Source organism: Prionailurus bengalensis, chromosome C2 (genome assembly GCF_016509475.1).
Source record: "Prionailurus bengalensis isolate Pbe53 chromosome C2, Fcat_Pben_1.1_paternal_pri, whole genome shotgun sequence".
Classification (NCBI taxonomy): Eukaryota; Metazoa; Chordata; class Mammalia; order Carnivora; family Felidae; genus Prionailurus; species Prionailurus bengalensis.
This window is the reverse complement of record NC_057350.1, coordinates 29,141,875-29,161,444: the sequence shown is the minus strand read 5'-3', so window position 1 is coordinate 29,161,444 and position 19,570 is coordinate 29,141,875. Positions and strand designations below refer to the sequence as shown.

General features: G+C 36.1%; 1 protein-coding gene and 1 long non-coding RNA gene across 2 annotated transcripts in view; one reads left to right on the top strand and one right to left on the bottom strand.

The window, feature by feature from the left end:
* Positions 1–3,600: 3,600 nt before the first annotated feature.
* Positions 3,601–16,131, bottom strand: HSPA13 (heat shock protein family A (Hsp70) member 13). The gene is given in 6 exon segments (XM_043593842.1): positions 3,601–6,672; positions 7,989–8,156; positions 10,198–10,411; positions 14,077–14,301; positions 14,303–14,418; positions 16,018–16,131. Coding segments are annotated over 6 exon segments (1,416 nt in total). The 5' UTR covers positions 16,043–16,131; the 3' UTR covers positions 3,601–6,004.
* A 33-nt stretch (positions 16,132–16,164) lies between these two features.
* LOC122491298 overlaps positions 16,165–19,570 on the top strand; it is a 65,681-nt gene continuing 62,275 nt past the window's right edge. The window contains exon 1 of the long non-coding RNA XR_006299328.1: positions 16,165–16,362. This is a non-coding gene — a long non-coding RNA (uncharacterized LOC122491298). The remainder of the gene's footprint in view (positions 16,363–19,570) is intronic.

Sequence of the window (19,570 nt, the reverse complement as noted above, 5' to 3'; positions counted from 1 at the left end):
TTGTTGGGGTGCCTGGGTGGCTCAGTCGGTTAAGCGTCCGACTTCGGCTCAGGTCATGATCTCGCGGTCTGTGGGTTCGAGCCCCGCGTCAGGCTCTGTGCTGACAGCTCAGAGCCTGTAGCCTATTTCAGATTCTGTGTCTCCCTCTTTCTCTGATCCTCCCCTGTTCATACTCTCTCTCTCTATGTCTCAAAAATACATAAATGTTAAAAAAAAAAAAAAAAAAAAAGATTGTTTTAGCCTCTTTACACCTTTGGTAAATCAACCAGAGACCTTCTGCTATTTATTTATTCATTCATTCATTCATTCATCCGTTTATTATTTGTGACCCTCTGTAATTTAAAAAACCAAATGGGAAATCAACAGTAGCCTGAATAAACTGCAGCACAGTCACACGGTAGAAATGTATACAGCCATGAGCATGAACAACAGCTACAGGCAACAGTAAGGACGGATCTCACAAGTAAGATGTTGAGGGCAAGAAACCAACTGCAAAGGAGTAGTAGTATGTGATTCTATAATTCTGTTTCTACAAAAGTTTTTTAAAAAGGAAAAAGTATACTGCTACTAGAAGTCAGGATACTGTTTCTTCTTGGTAAAGACAGAGGGGACAAGATTGAAGGGGTACACAAATTGGGCTTCTTGGATAATGGTTATATTCTGTTTCTTGATCTGGGTCTGAGTATTGGTTCAATTTGTGAAAATTCATCAAGCCATATACTTAGGAGTGCAGTTTTATATCTATATCTATATCATCTAGATCTAGATAGATATACATATACACACATATGTATATGTATACACACATATAACATATAGTATACTTTAAAGAGTAAAAAGAAAGCAAAAGTAAACATAAAATATGACTAAGTCAAAATTACTCAAAAATATTTTTTTCATGTTTTAAGAAATTAGTATTACATTTTCATTTCAATTACGTTCACAAAGCTTATTCAATCGCTGCAGTATACGAGAAGCAAAGTGCAAGGTCCTCAGTATGACTGGATTACAGAGAAGTAAGTTCATTTGAATTTTTAAAACAAACATGTGTATTCAATGATTGTCTGGTTTGCTTAAAGACTAACTCTGAAACAGATTTAAGAAGATAAGGATTATAATTTCAATATATAGAAATATTTATCTTAGCTTATAGAAGGAAAATCCTAAGCAGCATTAAGTTGAATTTTTTAGGATATTGAGGATATTTATTATTGAAAGCATACCTATGCCAACTAATGTGTGAGACATTGGAATCATTTGTTACTTCAGTCTTCACTAAGGAATATAAAAAAGGTATTATTATCCACCCTATGTTTCCAAAAATAAGATTTCAAGATCTTGGCCAATAAAATGTAGACTCCAGGTCCACGTGATGAGAAAATTGATTGTCTTTGCAGTGCCTACTAAGATGTCCCATTCCTGGGAGAGCTAGTTAACAAGAGTCTGGTGGTTAAAAATAGAGGAGAAGGACTTAAAACCAATAGTGTTGTAAGCATAGTAAATGGAATTAAAGCTTGGGGGCAGGCTCCTTTTTCAAATGTATCATTAGTTTGAACCATATGAAATAGCCATTTTTGTAGGTCAAAATGGTTTAGTAATGGTAATTTGATATGTTTTCTAGCATACCTTTGGTATCCAACAGTATTGAGATGTAATGCTGTATTTTAATATACACACAAATAATAGTTATAACTGATCTGTAGAGCCTTTCGCTTAGGAAACATAATCAAGAAAACTAAAAAAGGAAAATACAGTAGTTTTTAAAGCTACTGGATCGTGAGATAGGATGTTCAATTCCACTCTCACCACCTTGTAGTCCTGTACACTGGGGCAAGTTAACTTGCTTCTCTGGACTTACTTGGTAGTAACAATTTTATCAACCTCCTAAAGTTTTTGAAAATTAAATCATGTAACACAAACTCTTAGGACAGTGTCTGGCATATAAAACACATTTAATAACATGCTAGCCATTTCAATATCAGCAATCACAGCTCCTTGCAATTGGTGTCTCCTATTTATAAACCCATCACAGAATGCACTATTAAGTAAATAAAAAGGGCAAAATTGAGCCAATGTTTATGAAAGTCTATTTCATACACAGCAACTTTGGGATAACCAGGTAGGTATTAAAATAAGATCTAATCCCCATTGCTACACAATATAGCTATATTATTATCAGGTTATTATGTCACTTGACGGAGGCAGCAGTCAGAAGAGATCTAGTTCCTTCCTGTTTTCCCAACTCCCATCTTTCTGGCTGTCATTTTCTAAGCAAGTGGGCCATCTCTAGAATACTGAAATCTTGACTTCTGGCTATATTGTGAGCTCTATTTCTCTAAATGTGCTAATGGAGATGAAGACTAGGTAGTTCATGTGGCTGCTGTGCTACTGAATTAGTAAGGCCAAGGTAGTGGGTATGAACGGGGACAAGGCTGACTGGCTTCTCTTGATCTCTGACAAAGGTAACCAGAGTTGCTCACCTGTTTTTTTATGGATTGACCAATCTGAGTACATGGGTAGTTATATAGTTGATCAAAGATAGGAATCTTGTTTATCTCCTGAGCATGGCACAAAGAACAAAATAAACATGAATAGACATATGAGTAAAATGTAAAAATAGGTTATAAATGGAGAAATATTTGATATTTATAAAAACATATTGTGAAAATCTTGAAAACTATTTGCTCCAAGATGTTAGAAGGGAAGTAACACACATGCATTTTTGTGTGTGCGCGAAGATAAGCAATAAAGGTCAATGTTTGCATTCACATTTATAAAATGTAGCTCATCATTAATGTATTTACAATTGGTTTACTGCTGATATATGAAGTAGAAAATGTAATGTGTTCAGAAAGTAAGACTTAAATGATTTGGAATGTGACAGTGAAGTGCAAATAGGAATGCAATATACATATTGATAACACTTCAGTCACCATGAATTCCCTCTGAACATCTGCCTTTGGCTTTCTGTTCTGATCATTTGTGTAAGTCTCCAGGTATTACAAAACAGTCTTCTGCTTTCCCTGCATTGCCAGATCTATGCTTTTACAGAGGTAATGGACATGAATTAATGCTGACCATGATGTGCAAAGTCCTGTTGTTTCATATATTTCATCTGATATTTAGTTGAATCCGTTCCCTTTCATTCGGTCTTGGCCAGAAGCACAGGGGCAACAAATGACACTTTGGCCAAATGTTTATGTAGTTTTTGTCCAAAGAATAAGATGAACTTTATCAGAAAATTACAAAGTATTAATGAATCAACCAATTATGCAGGATTATTTATTAACTATAGGTTAATTTAGGTCTTGGCTCCATTATGGTCAAAGGCCATGAATTGGTATTCAGAATACTGGACATACTATTCAGATGGTAAAGGAACTGTCTCTTCTAAATTAGGAAAATACAGAAATTAGAAAAATTAGAAAAGTACAGAAGCAACCCCAGAGTCAGGATGCAGGCAAGTAGGCAACAGCTGCTGAAGTCACATGCCATGAACATCAGATCAGCTCTATCCCTACCTTCTCTGTCACTTGTAAACCTCAAAAATGTACTCTGGCCTAGTCCTGAATGGAAAATAAAGTACACAGTTTAAAAAACAAACTTCAAAGTGGTATTTATTTACATTAAAATGTGAATTACCTGTACACACACAAATTTAAGAGGCACAATCTGCTATGCACAAGAACTATATAGTTTTCAGTACATGTGATACACAGTAGCATCTGTTAAGTCAGTGGTTTGAGTGAAAACACAGTACCAAAACATTCCTGATACAAAATAAATTACTCATTCACATATTCTAATCATACAACAGTCAATATTTAAAAAGTTATGCACTTCAAAAAACACTAGCTAGATGTACAACCAAAATGTATTAGGTTTGTTTTATGAAAAATGTTTTCAGATTAGGCATAAATATCCCTTTCAGGAAGCATTTTTATCTTTTAAATAAATAAACTACATTGATTTCAAGACCATTTATATATAGCCCCCTAAAATATGATCAAAGACAGACATTACTTCGTATTTTTAAAGGTGTAACTATATTAGAGAATATGCTAAACACTGCCCCCAAATTCCAACACTGCCATTCTATTTTTCAGACACAATCAAATTATTTAAATTCCCTTTTCAGTATATGAGATTAGCTGCCCTTTTTTAACAAATTGTTGCCCTAACACATTGTCCTAAACTACCTCATGTATTTGAGAAAGTCAAGGTTTTTTTTTTTTTAAAAATGTCAAAATTCTTCAGGTTAAAATTGATATTTTATGTGGAGATTTTGACAGATGGAACACTTTTTTCTTAAAGACCTTTGCAAAAAGATCTTTTCCAATTCTAAAATCTATTAAAGATTCATATCGTCTGAGAGAACCCTCAAATATTTTCATAATGCAGTGAAGGATTCATCTTTGGCATTTCTCTGTTAGTTCTAAAATAAAATATGTCAACAAACATTTTTTTCCTACCTACTTGACATTCCGTACACAAACTATTTGATTGAAATTGTGTCTTAACAGCAATCTCATTGCTAACATTATTTTTTTAGATCTGCGAAAAATATTAACATTCAGCTTTTTATTATGAGTAGCTGAATTGTTTTGATGTTGCTGAAATGAGTTTGCTTAGTTCTCTTTTCAGTGATTGGAAATTCAACAGCCTTTAAATTCAACAATGGATATAAAGCAGACATACTTTACATCAACAAACATGTTGACCAGAGTATAATCTTTGAATATGGTATGAAGCATGCTTGTATTAAGAAAAATAAATAAATAAGTAAATCTTTAAATATGGGCATCTCAGAAACAGAACTGCTTGCTCTATTTTCTTTCTTGGTCCCTGTAGCTTTTCTAAACAGAAACAAACAAAAGCAAAACAAAACTGCTACAAATGCTGATTTGTAGAAATTTTTCCACATTGCCTTCCACATTAGATTGCAACATTACTTCCAATATTCACAATTGTTTTTGCTCTCATCACATACTAACCTTAAGGCTAAAAACAGTCCAAGAGTGACTATTGTAAAATGATAGTGGGAAACAGTAATAAGGATTTTACAAATGATCTTCAGTCAAATAATATGGGGTAAAATCTCCGTAGAAACTGAATCAAGTAGGATTTGATAGTTCAAATGCAAGCTCAGTGTCCAGGGCTCACTGAAAATAAAGATACAAAAACAAAAACAAAAACATAAATACTGTAGCTAATTACTGCTAATTACCAAGTCTGCAAACACTGTGGATAACAAAAAAAGAGATAGTGGTGATGGCTTTATTATGACATTAAGACATGTATCAAATCAAATTAATAATTCCTGTTTTCTAACCAGGCAGAATCATGGAAATCCAAGCAAATAATGTATAACAAATGAAGGAACTACAGTGTAAGTTGGTTACTTTTACTGTCTGGTACTGAAACATTTGAATAAATCACGTAAGTTTGAATTTGTGAAAGCAAATTTATTACATACATGTCAATTACTGAATATTACATATGCAGCTTATATTAATAATACTGCCTATCTCCCAGCCAATGTAAAAATCTGACACCAATACTGTCCTTCAAGTATAGCTCAAACTAATAGTTACATGTGATGACCAAGTCAATCAATTACCAGCTCCTGCTAATACAATTTAGTAAGAACTGGGAATTGTAAAATTGGCACCAGGCAATGTTTACAGAATACAACGTTAAGTGCATATGGTTATCTACTTCCAGAATCCAAAAAACAAAGCCACCCATGCTCCTGTAAGAGTTTTACCTCAACTCTGTCATTTTAGAAGTATTTGTTGGAATGTGATCTCTCCAAAATCAAATAGGATCAATCTGGTCACATTTCATCCTAAAACAAAATGTTATGTAAAATTTCTGTGTATCTAAATGTTCCCTTTCAGGTAAATTTGTGAGATTATTTTACAGATTTTTCTTTATTGGAGGAGGTGGTCTGATAAGGAGGAAGAGATCATGAGACAATCACAAATAATCATCCCTCTATAATTCAGTTGAAGTTGGTCTTCTGTAAATGCTTATTGGGAATTTCTAAAGCACTGACTTGAAGAGGCCAAGAGCCTCCATCGATCCCTGCTTGGATGGCCACTCCTGTCACCACGGCCAGGTCAGGGTCTACAGAAGTGTTGGGATCCTTTCCAAAGAACTCTTGAATGACTTGGCGGATTCGAGGAATACGAGTAGAGCCCCCAACCAAAACCACCTCATCAATCTCAGTCTTTTCCAGGTGGCCTTCTTTTAGTACTTGCTGAATGGGTACAAGTATTTTCTGGAAGAGATCTTCATTAAGGGTGTCAAAGAGCTTCCGTGATATTTCTGTTTCAAATAACACCTGACTTTCTCCACTTTTCTTTTCAGAAAGGCCAGCTCCAAACACACTGTTCACATGGTGGCCATCAGCGGGGGAAAATCTGTCCTTTGGCAGTTCAGTGTCACTACTCTGAGGTTCTTTCTTGTCTTTTTCCTCCACTGTTAGTAATACTGACAACTGAGCAGACTGATGAAGAGTCAGGTTTAATTTGACCATTTCCACAGCTTGTCTTAATCGGTGAATTTCTTCTTTCCTAGAGGGTCGAAAGCCATATGTTTGATAGATCTGTTTATATAAGTACTGAAGCAATCTTTGATTGAAGTCCTGTCCTCCAAGTTTATTGTTTCCTAAGTTAGAAATAAAAAAGTTCATATTACATTTATGCATTTGTATGTGTATATGCATATACATGTCTGTAGTATGTATGGAAATGATATTCTAGACATACATCTCTTGCTTAATGTACTTAACTATTAAGATTTTATTCATACAAAAACTGATTAAAAATAATTGGGTTAGAAAGATTTTAACTAAAATGTGTTCTATTTAAAAACAGTGCATATCTGGTTAAAATTTTTATTTTTCTTAGTTTTAATTTTTTAAATATAATTTATTTTCAAGTTAGCTAACATATGTACACAGTGTGCTTTTGGCTGCGGGAATAGATTCCCATGATTCATCGCTTACACACAACGCCCAGTGCTCATCCCATCAAGTGCCATCCTCAATGCCCATCACCCATTTTCCCCTCTCCCCTGGCCACCCCAACAACCTTCAGTTTGTTCTCTGTATTTAAGAGTCTCTTATGGTTTGCCTCCCTCTCTGTTTGAAACTATTTTTTTCCCCTTCCCTTCCCCCATGGTTAAAATTTTTAAATGATAGAAAAGGAAATATTTCTTAATGATATCAAATAATTTTTCAGAAGATAAAGATTGACAACAGATTAGCTTTTAATTGCAATTTAAAAACACTGACTGCCATTATTCTCAAAAGAAGAAAGTCCTTATAATTAAAAAGTAGCAGTAGACATTTTGTCTTTTTATAACATGTTTGCTTGCTTAAGAGCTGAAATTAAAAGAAAAAAAAAGATGTAAAGGGAAAAGATTAATGTGGTACAAAGCCCTGGCACTGAACTTGGTTCTAAAGAATCCAGTTAGGAAAAAGAAAAAAGCAGGAGTTAGACAACCTATAATTGACAACTTCTCTTTCAAAACAGGCTCAATTCCTTAAATTAAAACAAAACCTTTAAAGAAAGATTTAGAATGCAAAATCCTCTTATTTCTTAGAGAATACTATTAACAGTATTAGATTTTCTAAAGACATCTATTTTGTAAAATATATTATCAAATGAAATAAACTGATCACTCTTCATTTTAAAGGGTTTTTCTTGCTTTCTGTCCCCTTCACCACAGCCATCAAGTCCTACTGGCTCAGTGAACTACAACTGGCAGTATATTTATCTACCATGTAGGATGCCCATTTTTTTTAGACTTTACTTTTTGCTGTAAAAATACACAAATGGTGGTTATAAAATAACATACATAGATTACCAAAATGAAGTCAAAGTACACGGAAAAAAATTTTTAAATAAACATTTAACACATTAGGTGTGCTAAGGAAAGCATTGTGTGAACCTCTTTTAGTCTCCCTGTATTTTTCTTACCAGACATTGCTCGGGTTAGAAACATTCCTCCTTGTTTATTTAGCAATGACACATCTAGAGTTCCTCCGCCCAAATCTATCACCAAGACGTGAAAGACATCAGCCTTGTGGAGGCCATAGGCCATAGCTGCCGCTGTGGGTTCATTTATTACCCTCAAGATCTTCAGTCCTGTAAGATTGGTTGGAAGGAAGAACAATTCATCGGAGGACACCATTATCAAAATTTCTTCCCACTCAACCTCACACAATGTTAATGTGTTTTCTAAAGCATGAACCCCAATGAGTAACAATGGCTTTTATTAAGGTAAGAAAAAGAAAAGCCCAGATTCAGTGGAATGTATCACTCTAGTCTTTATTAATTAATATTTAATTAAAAAAAAACTCCTAGCTTCTTCTAATTTTCATTATTTTACTTGGGAATACATAAGCAATAAAAGCTTAATCATTATGTGCTATAATAAATTGCTGTGGAAATGAAAGCTTGGAGCCTGTTTCAAATTCTGTGTCTCCCTCTCTCTGCCCCTCCCCCGCTTGCACTGTCTCTCTCTCTCTCAAAAATAAATAAAACATCATATATATATATATATATGATATATATCATATATGTATGTCATATACATATGACATATATATATAATACACATAGATCATATATACATATATATGACTTTGACAGGGGCTCCTGGGTGGCTCAGTTGGTTAAGCATCTGACTCTTGATTCCGGCTCAGATCATGATCTCAGTTTGTGGGATCGAGCCCCGTGTTGGGCTCTGAGCTTGGGATTCTCTCTCACTCCCTCTCTCTCTGCCCTTCCCCTACTTGCCCTTTGTCTCTCTCAAAATAAAGAAACTTAAAAAAAAAAAAAGACTCTGATAAAAACAAGCAGATAAATAGATAAAAAATTAGATGAAATATTTCAATAGACACAATGACTCAAAAAGTAGACTTAAAATTTAGGACGCTCAAAAAAAAATTTAGGACCCTCAAATGCAAATCTGAAATATACAGCAATCTGATCTTGAAGACAATGTTAAACATTACAGTGAACAGTGAAAGTTCAGATTTCTTTGTGCAAATTTCTTGCTTTACCCTAAGTGCCACACTTAATGAGTGGTTTAGAAAGCAATATGCTATTATGCATCAGGAACCATAAAAAACTATTCAAACTCTGAAGAATTTATTTAAAAACCTTAACACCATTTCCTTTAGCTCTCTGACTTCATCACTCACTCTGCTCTGGCCACACTACCTACTTCTCATCTTCACATGTGCCAGCAAATTCCCATGTTATGGCTGCTAAATGACTGTTTTCTCTCCTGCAACAGACTTCCTCTGTATATCTGCTTGCCTAACAACCTCACCTCCTTCAAATCTGCTTACATGTCACCTTCTCAAGGAGGCCTACTTGGCCACTGTAAAACCCAAGTCCCCCACTTCCTGACCACTCCCAGCAATCCTCGTCTTATGCTGGTCTGTCTTCCAAAGCACATTTCTTTCTGATACACATTTATCAGGGCTCTGCACCAGGGGCAATTCTGGCCCTCAGGGAACACTGGGCAATGCCAGAAGAAAGATGACTGTCACGTCCTGGAGAGGCTGGTGCTGCTGGCATATAGTGAGCAGAGGCTAGGGATGCTACTAACTCTCCTATAATGCATGGGACAGTTCCCCACAAGAGAATTATCTAGGCCCAAATATGCTAGGGGTGAGAAACCCCATAATATACTTATTTTTAATACAGACTTTCTGTTTCTCTCCAATAGAATAGAGCTCCACGGAAACAGGGATTTATGTTTTGTTTGCCAAGGGACCCAATATTTGCTGAATGGTTTTAAATGAGTTCTCTTCCACCTCAGATTTAAAAAAAAAAAAAAAAAAAAAAAAAAAAAAAAAAATTACACTCATCTTAACATTAAAGAAAATTTATAAAAAAAATTCCTCACTGCTATCATGAACGCATGTCCTCAGTCTTTGTCACAGGACTATCTTATTGGCCGTCGTCATAATATGTTGCATTTTACATTGCGCTATAGAATTTTTTTAATTTTTATCTTTAAATATATATCAAAATCCATCTAATTTACCTCCTTTGGGTTTATTTACATGCCTAGATAATTAGGTGGTTTGCAAAGTGATATACCTTACTACAGAAGATTTTCAAAATAAGAACATTTTGAGAAAAAATGCAACACAGGCAAGGGTGGTATTACCTGCAAGGTTAGCAGCTTCAATTGTTGAATTTCTCTGTTTTAGATCAAATTCTGCTGGTACAGAAATAACCGCATTAGCAACTGGCATTCCGAGATACTCCTCTGCCATTTCCTTTAACTTCAACAGTAGTCTAGAGCCAACATATTCTGGGGAAACGGTGATGGTCTCATTACTTGTGACCGAAAACTCAACCATTCCATTTTTGTTTAAAACCTATGAATAGGATTAGTAAAAAAAAAAACAAAACAAAAAGGACAGAAAGAAATGTAAAACTGTGTGTGTACACATCCACACACATATACTTAAACACATACATACATACACACTGGACTTATTCAATAAAAATTTAACTTCATAAGGTCATAAAATTTTTTGTAATCTGTCACTTACCAAGATGAGAAGTTATTAAAAGTTATACTTCAAAATCTATAAAGTGAATCAACACCATAGCTTTCAATAACAGCAGAATAACCAAATTCATCACCAAGCATATAAATGGAACACAGAAGATCTTCAATATATATTTGTTAAACGAATAAAAGAAAAAAGGTAAAATATAAGGAATAAAAGTTTCTGGATCATGTATTTGATTCAGGATCTTCTTTTAATTAACTTGTTTCCAAAAATAATTGATAACTGAACAAATGTTCTGGTACATATTAACACGAATCATTTTAGTAGTTCATTATGTTCTTATCCAAGAATCAAGTATCATTTACATTCTTATTTCCATGAAAACATGTATCATGTATTAGCTCCTTATCCCTGCTAATGTGGTTGTATATTTAAAAAACTAGATGAGGGGCACCTGGGTGGCCCAGTCGGTTAAGCATCTGACTTCTGATTTTGGCTCAGGTCAAGATCTCACGGTTCGTGGGGGATTAAGCTTCTAGTCTGGTTCTTCACTGACAGTGTGGAGCCTGCTTGGGATTCTCTCTCTCCCTCTCCCCCTGCTTGTGCATGCATGCTCTCTCTCTCTCAAAATACATAAACTTTAAAAAATAAATTAAATAAAAACAAAGAAATAGATTAATTCTAAAACATACTATTCCACTTTCACCAACAGACTATATTAATATCAACAGTAAAGACAATTAGTCTCTTCTAAGAAATTATAAGAACTTTACTCTCATCGCTCTAGACTGTATAATAGGTTTCAATGAAGAAAACTTGACCATCCACAGACCTATCTGGGAAAAACAAAAACAAGCTACGATTAAAACAGACGTATCTGGGAAAAACAAAAACAAGACACGATTAAAATAAGATTCAAAGACACCATACCCTCAGAGCCCAGGTGAAACAACAACAAAAAAAATCAAAACACTTAGAAGCTTAACAACAACAACAAAAACTGAAAATAACCCTGTGTTGGAAAACAGTACAGAAGTTCCTCAAAAACCTGAAGCTAGGACTACCATATGATGTAGCAATTCCACTTCTGGGAATATACCCTTGTGTAGCTATCTGCACCCCCACGTTCACAGCAGCATTTACTTACAATAGCCACGCCATGAATACAAACTAAGTGTCTGTCAACAGATAAATGGATAAGGTTGATATACACACATAATGAAATATTATTCAGCCATGAAAAAGAAAATCCTTCTGTCTGTGACAACATGAATGGACCCTGAGAGTATTACACTAAGTGCCAATAAGTCAGAGAAAGACAAACACTATATGATCTCTCATGTGTAGAATCTAAAACAACAACCAAACTCAGATAAGCTGGTTTATCAGCTGGTTTACCAGCGGTAGGGGATGGGAGCATGGGCAAAATGGATGAAGGTGGTCAAGACAAAAGGTACAAACTTCCAGTCATAAGGTAAACAAGTACTGGGAACTCAATGTTCAACATGATAACCAGAGTTAATACCACTGTGTGGTATATATGAAAGCTGTTGAGAGAATAAATTCCAAGAGCTCTCACAACAAAGGAAAGATTTTATTTCTTCTTCTGTATCTATATGAGATGATGGATGTTAACTTATTGTGCTAAACATTTCACAACATATTTAAGTCAAATCATTATGTTGTACACCATAAACTTATACAGGGCTGTATGTCAGTTATATCCTAAAAGTCAGGGAAAAAATAACTTGCATCAATACGTAATACACTCAAAATCATAATTTTGAGGACATGTATAGCTTTATATAATTTAAGCACTGCTTACGAAAGATTTATAAATTAATAAAAGATTCTAAGAATAAAGCTAAAAAAGAACAAAGAAATAAATATAAGAAATACATGGGGTAAATTTATGTTCTCCTTTGTATATGCATAAAAAATCTGAGAATTTTATTCAATAAGCAGCACTGATACAGCTATTAATTTTAAAACCTATTCGTTTAGAATTCCACTTCATAATTACCAAAAAAAAAAGAAAGAAAAAAAAAACCCTCTATGGAAAGAACATTTAAATATTTAAAAGACATGGGTCGGGGGTATGGATAAAATAAGCGATGGGGATTAAAGAGTACACTTACCATAATGAAAAAAAGAATTAAAATATTTAAAAGAAAAAACATCAAAACACAACCTTACAAATGCTCAAGTAAAAGTATTAGAAAAAAATTCAAATGGATAGGATGGAAAAGGGCATTGTAAGTCTGTAAGAGTCTATAAGCATTTTTTTTTTAATTTTAAGATGATTTGCCACATGAAAATTTAACATTTTAAAAAAAATTTTTTTTCAATGTTTATTTATTTTTGAGAGACAGAGAGAGACAGAGCATGAGCAGGGAAGGGGCAGAGAGACAGGGAGACACAGAATTCAAAGCAGGCTCCAGGCTCTGAGCTGTCAGCACAGAGCCTGACGCGGGGCTTGAACCCATGAACTGTGAGATCAGACGCTTAACCAACTGAGCCACTCAGGTGTCCTGAAAATTTAACATTCTTAAAAGCTCAAAAGCAAAATTATATAGCATCAGTTAAATAAAAAGAACATTAGAAACAAACAAAAAAAAAAACACTGAAAACATATCACAAAGGTATTTTATAGTCATAAAAAAACATACACCCCAAAATAGGATTCCTAAAGAAAATAAAAATGCCAATGAACATATTAAAAAAAAAAAATCTGACCTCACTAAAAATCAAAGGAATGAAAAATTAATAGAAGATACCATTTTCACTTATTTATTGGCAATGATTAAAAAATAGTAACCAGGGAAGACATAAGCATTCTAAAAAAGATAGTTAACACACAACCTTTCAGCGCACAATTTGACAATATCAATCAAAGTACTCAGAGAACTCAAATTCTCCTACTTCTACAATTCCGGTTTAGGAAATGATCAAGAAGAACACAAAGATATATGTACAAGGCTACTCAAAGAAGTTACAACATAAGTGGAAAACCAGGGAAAAAATAAAGTGTGCACTTATTGAGAATGGACAAATATAGGAATAGCCGTTCCAAGTGTCCATGAAAACAATGTGAACCTATTATCCCACTGTCCGTGTCACATTGTTGAGTTTCAAACAAGTCAAAACAGCAATGCCTAGTATGATCTCTCTCTTTTTTTTAAGTACACAAATGTGTATAACCTAACACACACAAAGCATCTGTCCATCTACCTGGCTATCTGGCCATTGATCCATAGTACATGGGGGCTTCAGCTTTTTGCTACAATGAAACAAAGAGATAAGTAGACACTCTGAGGATGGCAGAGCAAGGATACAGCTGAGGCTCTGAGTCCATGATAGCACTGTGGGGCCAATGAATCAACTCATTCTGGAATTGCTGTAGGTCTGCTCGTTGTAACACGACTTCCACGCAGATTAAGGCGAAACAGAATGTTGTATAAGGCATCATTTGCAACAATATACGCTGAACTAAAATTAAAACGGATTTTAACCTAATCACTTACCTTAAATGGGTATCTGCCAATCTCAGCCTCCAGCTCTTCTGGGGTAAATATCTTGCCTATGAATCTTTTGGCATCATATATTGTGTTCTGAGGATTTGAATCTGCGAGCTCTAAGCTTTCATAACCCACATACACATCATCGTCAGTAAAGGACACCATGCTGGGTATACTGATATGCCCATTTTCATCTGGAATGACCTTTACTTTTCCTGTGCCAGGAAAAAAACACCCCAACCGAACAGTAGGTGGTGCCAAGGTCAATGCCAATCACTTTAGGAGTAGGCAATGGTAAATACTGTTGTGCCAAATAGCCAGCCAACAGGAGAGTCAAAACAGCTGATCCTGAAATACAGGCAAATTAAAAGATAGGTCTTAGTAAACTAGTATGATACGCTAAATTACTATAGCAAACTCCCTTTAATATCACTCTTTGAGGTAAGACTAATAATCCACACTCTCAAAATATTTTCTTTTATAGTACTAATGGTAACAATTCTCTCAGGCATCAAGTTTTTCATAATGCAAAGTGATCATAACACAATTAAAATGAAGGAACAACAACAACAACAAAACACTCCTCTAGTTGTAGGTCTGTGTACTTCACCTTGGTGAATGAGAAGTAAAAACTTTTAATTGTGCTGATGCTGACGGGAAAACCCATTTATCTCTAGGGAAAGCTAGATAAATGTTAAATATAGGTGCATTTCAAATTCTTGATCATTTGGTATTTAGATCTTATAGCTTTCTACACAGCTTTAATTATCATTATTAAAAAGAAATTTCATTATTAAAATTTCCACAGCAAAAACTTTGTTATTATCGTAGGGCTAAAACTCTACCCCTTCATCTCCTTTCTCTTTCCAAAAGAATGAACGGGATAAATTGGTAAAATGATTTTGAAAGTTGTTTAAATATTAAACTGTCACTTTACAACAGAACACAGTTAACTTCTTGTATTTAAACAGGAATTAAGGAATACTTCTTGAGGAGTTAATATGTAGGGAAAGAGAACCATAAATGTGGAACCCTGAAGGCAACATAAAGCGCCTTGAAGGCAGGTTTTGTTCACTGTTGTATCCCCTCCACCAGGAATGGCTCCTAGCAAATAACAGAGGCTCAACTAATATTAATTGATTTAAAAAAAAACAAAAACAAAAACACACAAATATGAACAAACGCCATGCAGATTGTAAACATAAGTGATGAAGAAAGATGCCACTTTGAAATTACAATTAATCTGTTATTTGTTTTCAGGAGAGAATATCCATACGTGTTACATACGACCCCAAACGTCAATCGGTAGGAGTCTGTTTCACTAACTGTACGCTCATCTTCAACACATAACTCAAAAAAAAAAAAAAAAAAAAAAAAAAAAAAAGGACATCAAGCGCCAACCCCACTTTCCACTTGCTCCTACGTGGGAAACTTCAGAAACATTTCATCGTTTTCCCGTTCGGGGAGGATTAATTGCTAAACTAGATGGGTGGAAAGAGCATCAGACCACACATCCAAGGGGCCTGACCTCTCAAGATGCAGCAGCATCCCAGGACTCTGCAGCTCAGGCTGCTGGTGCTGCTCCTCCCCCTTCCTCTACAAAGAGGTCTTGGGGATGCACGTTCTTGCGGCCTCTCGAAGGCCTCATCAACCAATGACTCAAAATCGACGTTCTTTTGAGAAGAACCGTTCCTGAGGCCCGATGTCCTTGGGATGTACGCAGAGGGTCGCCGCCGGCCCTGCATGGCCTACTCTGGCCCAGGCCATTCTAGACGCGACCCCCAATTCGGCAACCCGAAGAGCCAAAAACCGACTCTAAGTCATCTTTTCGAAGCCCTTCCCACTGCGCCAATTGGATCCAGGAGGTGACAACCACCCCCGCCTATCCCCGCCTCCCCAAACCGCTCGAGGGCCCGCAACAGCCACAGGGAACCCCTGGTCACTGACCTAAGATCGTCATCTCTCCGGCCATCACAGTCCCGCCGAAGAGGCTTGGGATGACTGTACCAGACGTAAGGTGACGCCCCCACGCCGCCCCGCAGCCCCAAGGCCTACTGGGTAATGTAGTTCTTTTTCTCCGACGCAGTCGGAGAAGCTACATATATGACCAGAGAAGGGACTTCATTTACCGTCAGGTCGCAGGACTGAGAACTTCCATTCAACAGCTGCCAGTGACGTCTAAGCCGCCCTCCTACGCCGGGGCTACGGAACCAATGAGGCTGAGGTGGAGGAGAGCCAAGAAGAGGGACTGGAATTTATAATCAAACCTGAGGCGACTGGAGCCAAGTAGAGGTAAAAACAAACGATTTCTTTAGCGCCGCCCTGCCGCTTTGCATTATGGGAAGTGTAGTTCCGGCCTGCCCCTCTAAGCTGGAGGGAGAATGAGGACAGTTAGGTTATTGCTTCGTTTAGCCCTGTTCCTAACCAGGCCCGGGTTCGAGCCTTTGCTTTTTCGTTAATCTGCCTTTCAAAGAGTGCTCCTTTGCTAGATCTAGATTCTGCATGGGAATCCTTTAAGCGCCCCTCACCCCTCCAGCCTTCCTACAACAGCCCCTACAGCAGTGTGGGCACAGAGGCAGGCTGATGGGGCATCGCTGAAACTCCCAATAAAGCTCCTCAGCCCTCTACTTTTGTTTTGGGATAAAAGTATTCAAGCAGTCTTCAGTGAATGTGATTTATTCAAGAGAGCAAGGAAGCATTTTGTCTTGCTAACACCGAAGTGGACTATTACTAACGAAAACAAAACACTTGAGCTTTCTCTTGAATTAAGTCACAATTGGTAGGAATTGCCTTCATGGACAAGTCCTGTAACATATAATGGCCATTTAGGACACTTGTGAAGTGTTTTCTCAGGTCCGTGTCTATAATATACAACCCCCCCCCCTTTTTTTCTTCTTTTCTTCTTGGTTACTGGGTAGTACTTAATGGCTCTTTTTGAGAGTGTTTTGTCTTTTATTGCTGTTATTAAAGGGCACCAGAACTATGATCCTGGAGAATTGAAATGTTTCCTCACCTTAGATGTAAATCAGGTTGATATCCCTGTTGATAACAAGTCTACCTGCTGGAGTAATACACCACCACTGGCTTTCTAGCTGCTTAAAACACATACATGAAAATATTATGGTTATTGAAGGTGAAGGAAGTATAGTTAATGGGGATTTATTATAATCTCTCCACTTTCGTGCATTGAAAAAAATATTTCACAATGTAAAGCATAAAAAGTATGTGTATGTCTAGGGAGTACTATTGAGTATAATTTCCCTATGAAGAACACATAATTCACTCAATTCATGGATATTATTAAGTATAATGATCATATTAACAAACATTTATTGACCATAGTGGTAACCACTGGTAACAACAGAAGGAGAGACAGAAGGTAAACACATACATGTAATTGATTATGGTATATGCTGTGAAAATAAAGGAAACCTCATCTAAAATGGAGCCCAGAAGTCTTGAATGGGCAATTCTCTGGGACTACCACTGGTTGTCAGTTGCAGACTCCACCAGAAGGAATCATACTTTGCATGCTTAGCAGGAAGAAGCTTAATTTACTGCCCCAGCAGGAGGAAGTAAACTTTTCTCCTTGACCAGCAATAGCGATAGCCAATGAGAAGTTCAAACTCTCACTCAACTCCAACAGACTTTGGAGGAAAATTCACAATTTCATCCTTTCCTCCATAAAAGCAAGCCACTGGACTTTGTGCTCTGGACTTGCCTGTGGTTCACTATAGTTTGCTTGTCCCAAGTTGCAATTCCTCTGCTATTCCTGAATAAACTCACTTTGCTAATAAAATAACTGGCTAGTTTTAGGATTGACAACACCGTATTTACGGTATGGACAGAGGGCAGAAACAGAATTGAATAAACACTGTAATTTTATCTTGAAGTTGAGAAGACTTAGTGAAAGAGAATGTCTAAGAAATACTTAGAAGAGCAAAAGGGAGCCAGGAGATGGGTTAATAGGATAATATGAAGCAATTGGTTGAAGGTGTCCCAGAAAGAGGGAACTGAATTACCAAGAGCATATAAACAGAAAATAATCTCATAGGTTAGATGTTCTGGATCATAAAGCAATAGGTGAAAGTCTGAGAGGGAGGACAAGAGATATAAACCAAATCAAGAGGATTAGTCATTTGTGGCAGGCCCTATTATCCCTATTATCCCTGCCACCCACTCCTTCCTCCTTGTTAATAGGATCCTGATATGGTCAAGAAGTAGGTAGAGCTCACATGATCTCATCGTGGAATGCTCTTAATATAGGAGAGAAACTAAAATAGAACTAAACACTTTCCATTTTTCCATTACATTACTGCCTTAACAAATTACCACAAATTTATTATTTTACATTTCTGTAGATCAGAATTTTGGTATGGATCTCACTGGATTAAATCAAAACAGCAGAGGGTTACATTCCTTTCTGGAGATTCTAGGGGGGGATTGTTTCCTGCTAGATAGGAATTGCTGGCAGAATTTATTTCCTTGGCGATTGGAGGATCAAGGTTCTTATTTTCTTGCTACCTGTAAACTTAGGCTTATTTCCAGCTTCTAGAGGCCACCCACATTACTTAACCGAGAGACTTTCTACCGCTGTGGCAACAGTAGACTCAGAAGACATCATGTGATTAAATTGGACCCACGTGGACAATCCAAGATAATCTCCCCATCTCGAGCCCTGTAACTTAAAAAAAATATCTGTAAAGCCTGTTTTGCCTTGCAAAGTAACATAGTCACAGGTCACAAGAATTAGAATGTGAACTTAAGCCTACCACAATTTGCTCTCTGGTCCCCAAAGATTTGTATCCATCCACATGCAAAGTCTCATCCTACTACAGCATCAACTCAAAGTCCAAGAAACTCTTGTAAACATCATCAGCTCAAAAGTTCTAAATATCATTACCTAAATCTTCTAAAGTGAATGGTAGCTGTGGTCACTTATTCCTTCTTGTCTGCTTGTAACCAGAGGAACAATGAAATACTTAGATAAGAATGTTGGTTATACTAATGTTAAATAGAACTGCAAACCCCAGAGTTGGGAAATAAGGATGAGGGCAGGGATATGGAAAGAAATGTGGATATACCGCTTTCTTCATTTTTCTTAGCAGGGAGTTCATAGATATTTGGAATGGAGAATTTAAGAAATCAAAGCTTAAATAGATAATTCAAGGTTATGAAGGCAACTTTCTGAATGACTAAAAAATGATAAAATATACAGATAAAAGAATAGGTTATAAAGAAGAATAAGTAGGACAAAACTAAAATATATACTTTTTTCAGTTTTTCCTAGAAAAGTGTCAGTACGTGTCATTTAAAGTTAAATCTAAAAAATCTATGTACCAAAACATATGAAAAAAGGAAGCAATAAACCAAAAAAATTTACCAGATAACAGATTTAGGATCAATTGTTATTGTATGCATAAATATAAATAGGGTGGACTAAAAACTGCCAGGTTGTCTTTTTATTCACAGTTGTAAGTATTTATTAGAGACTTTTAAA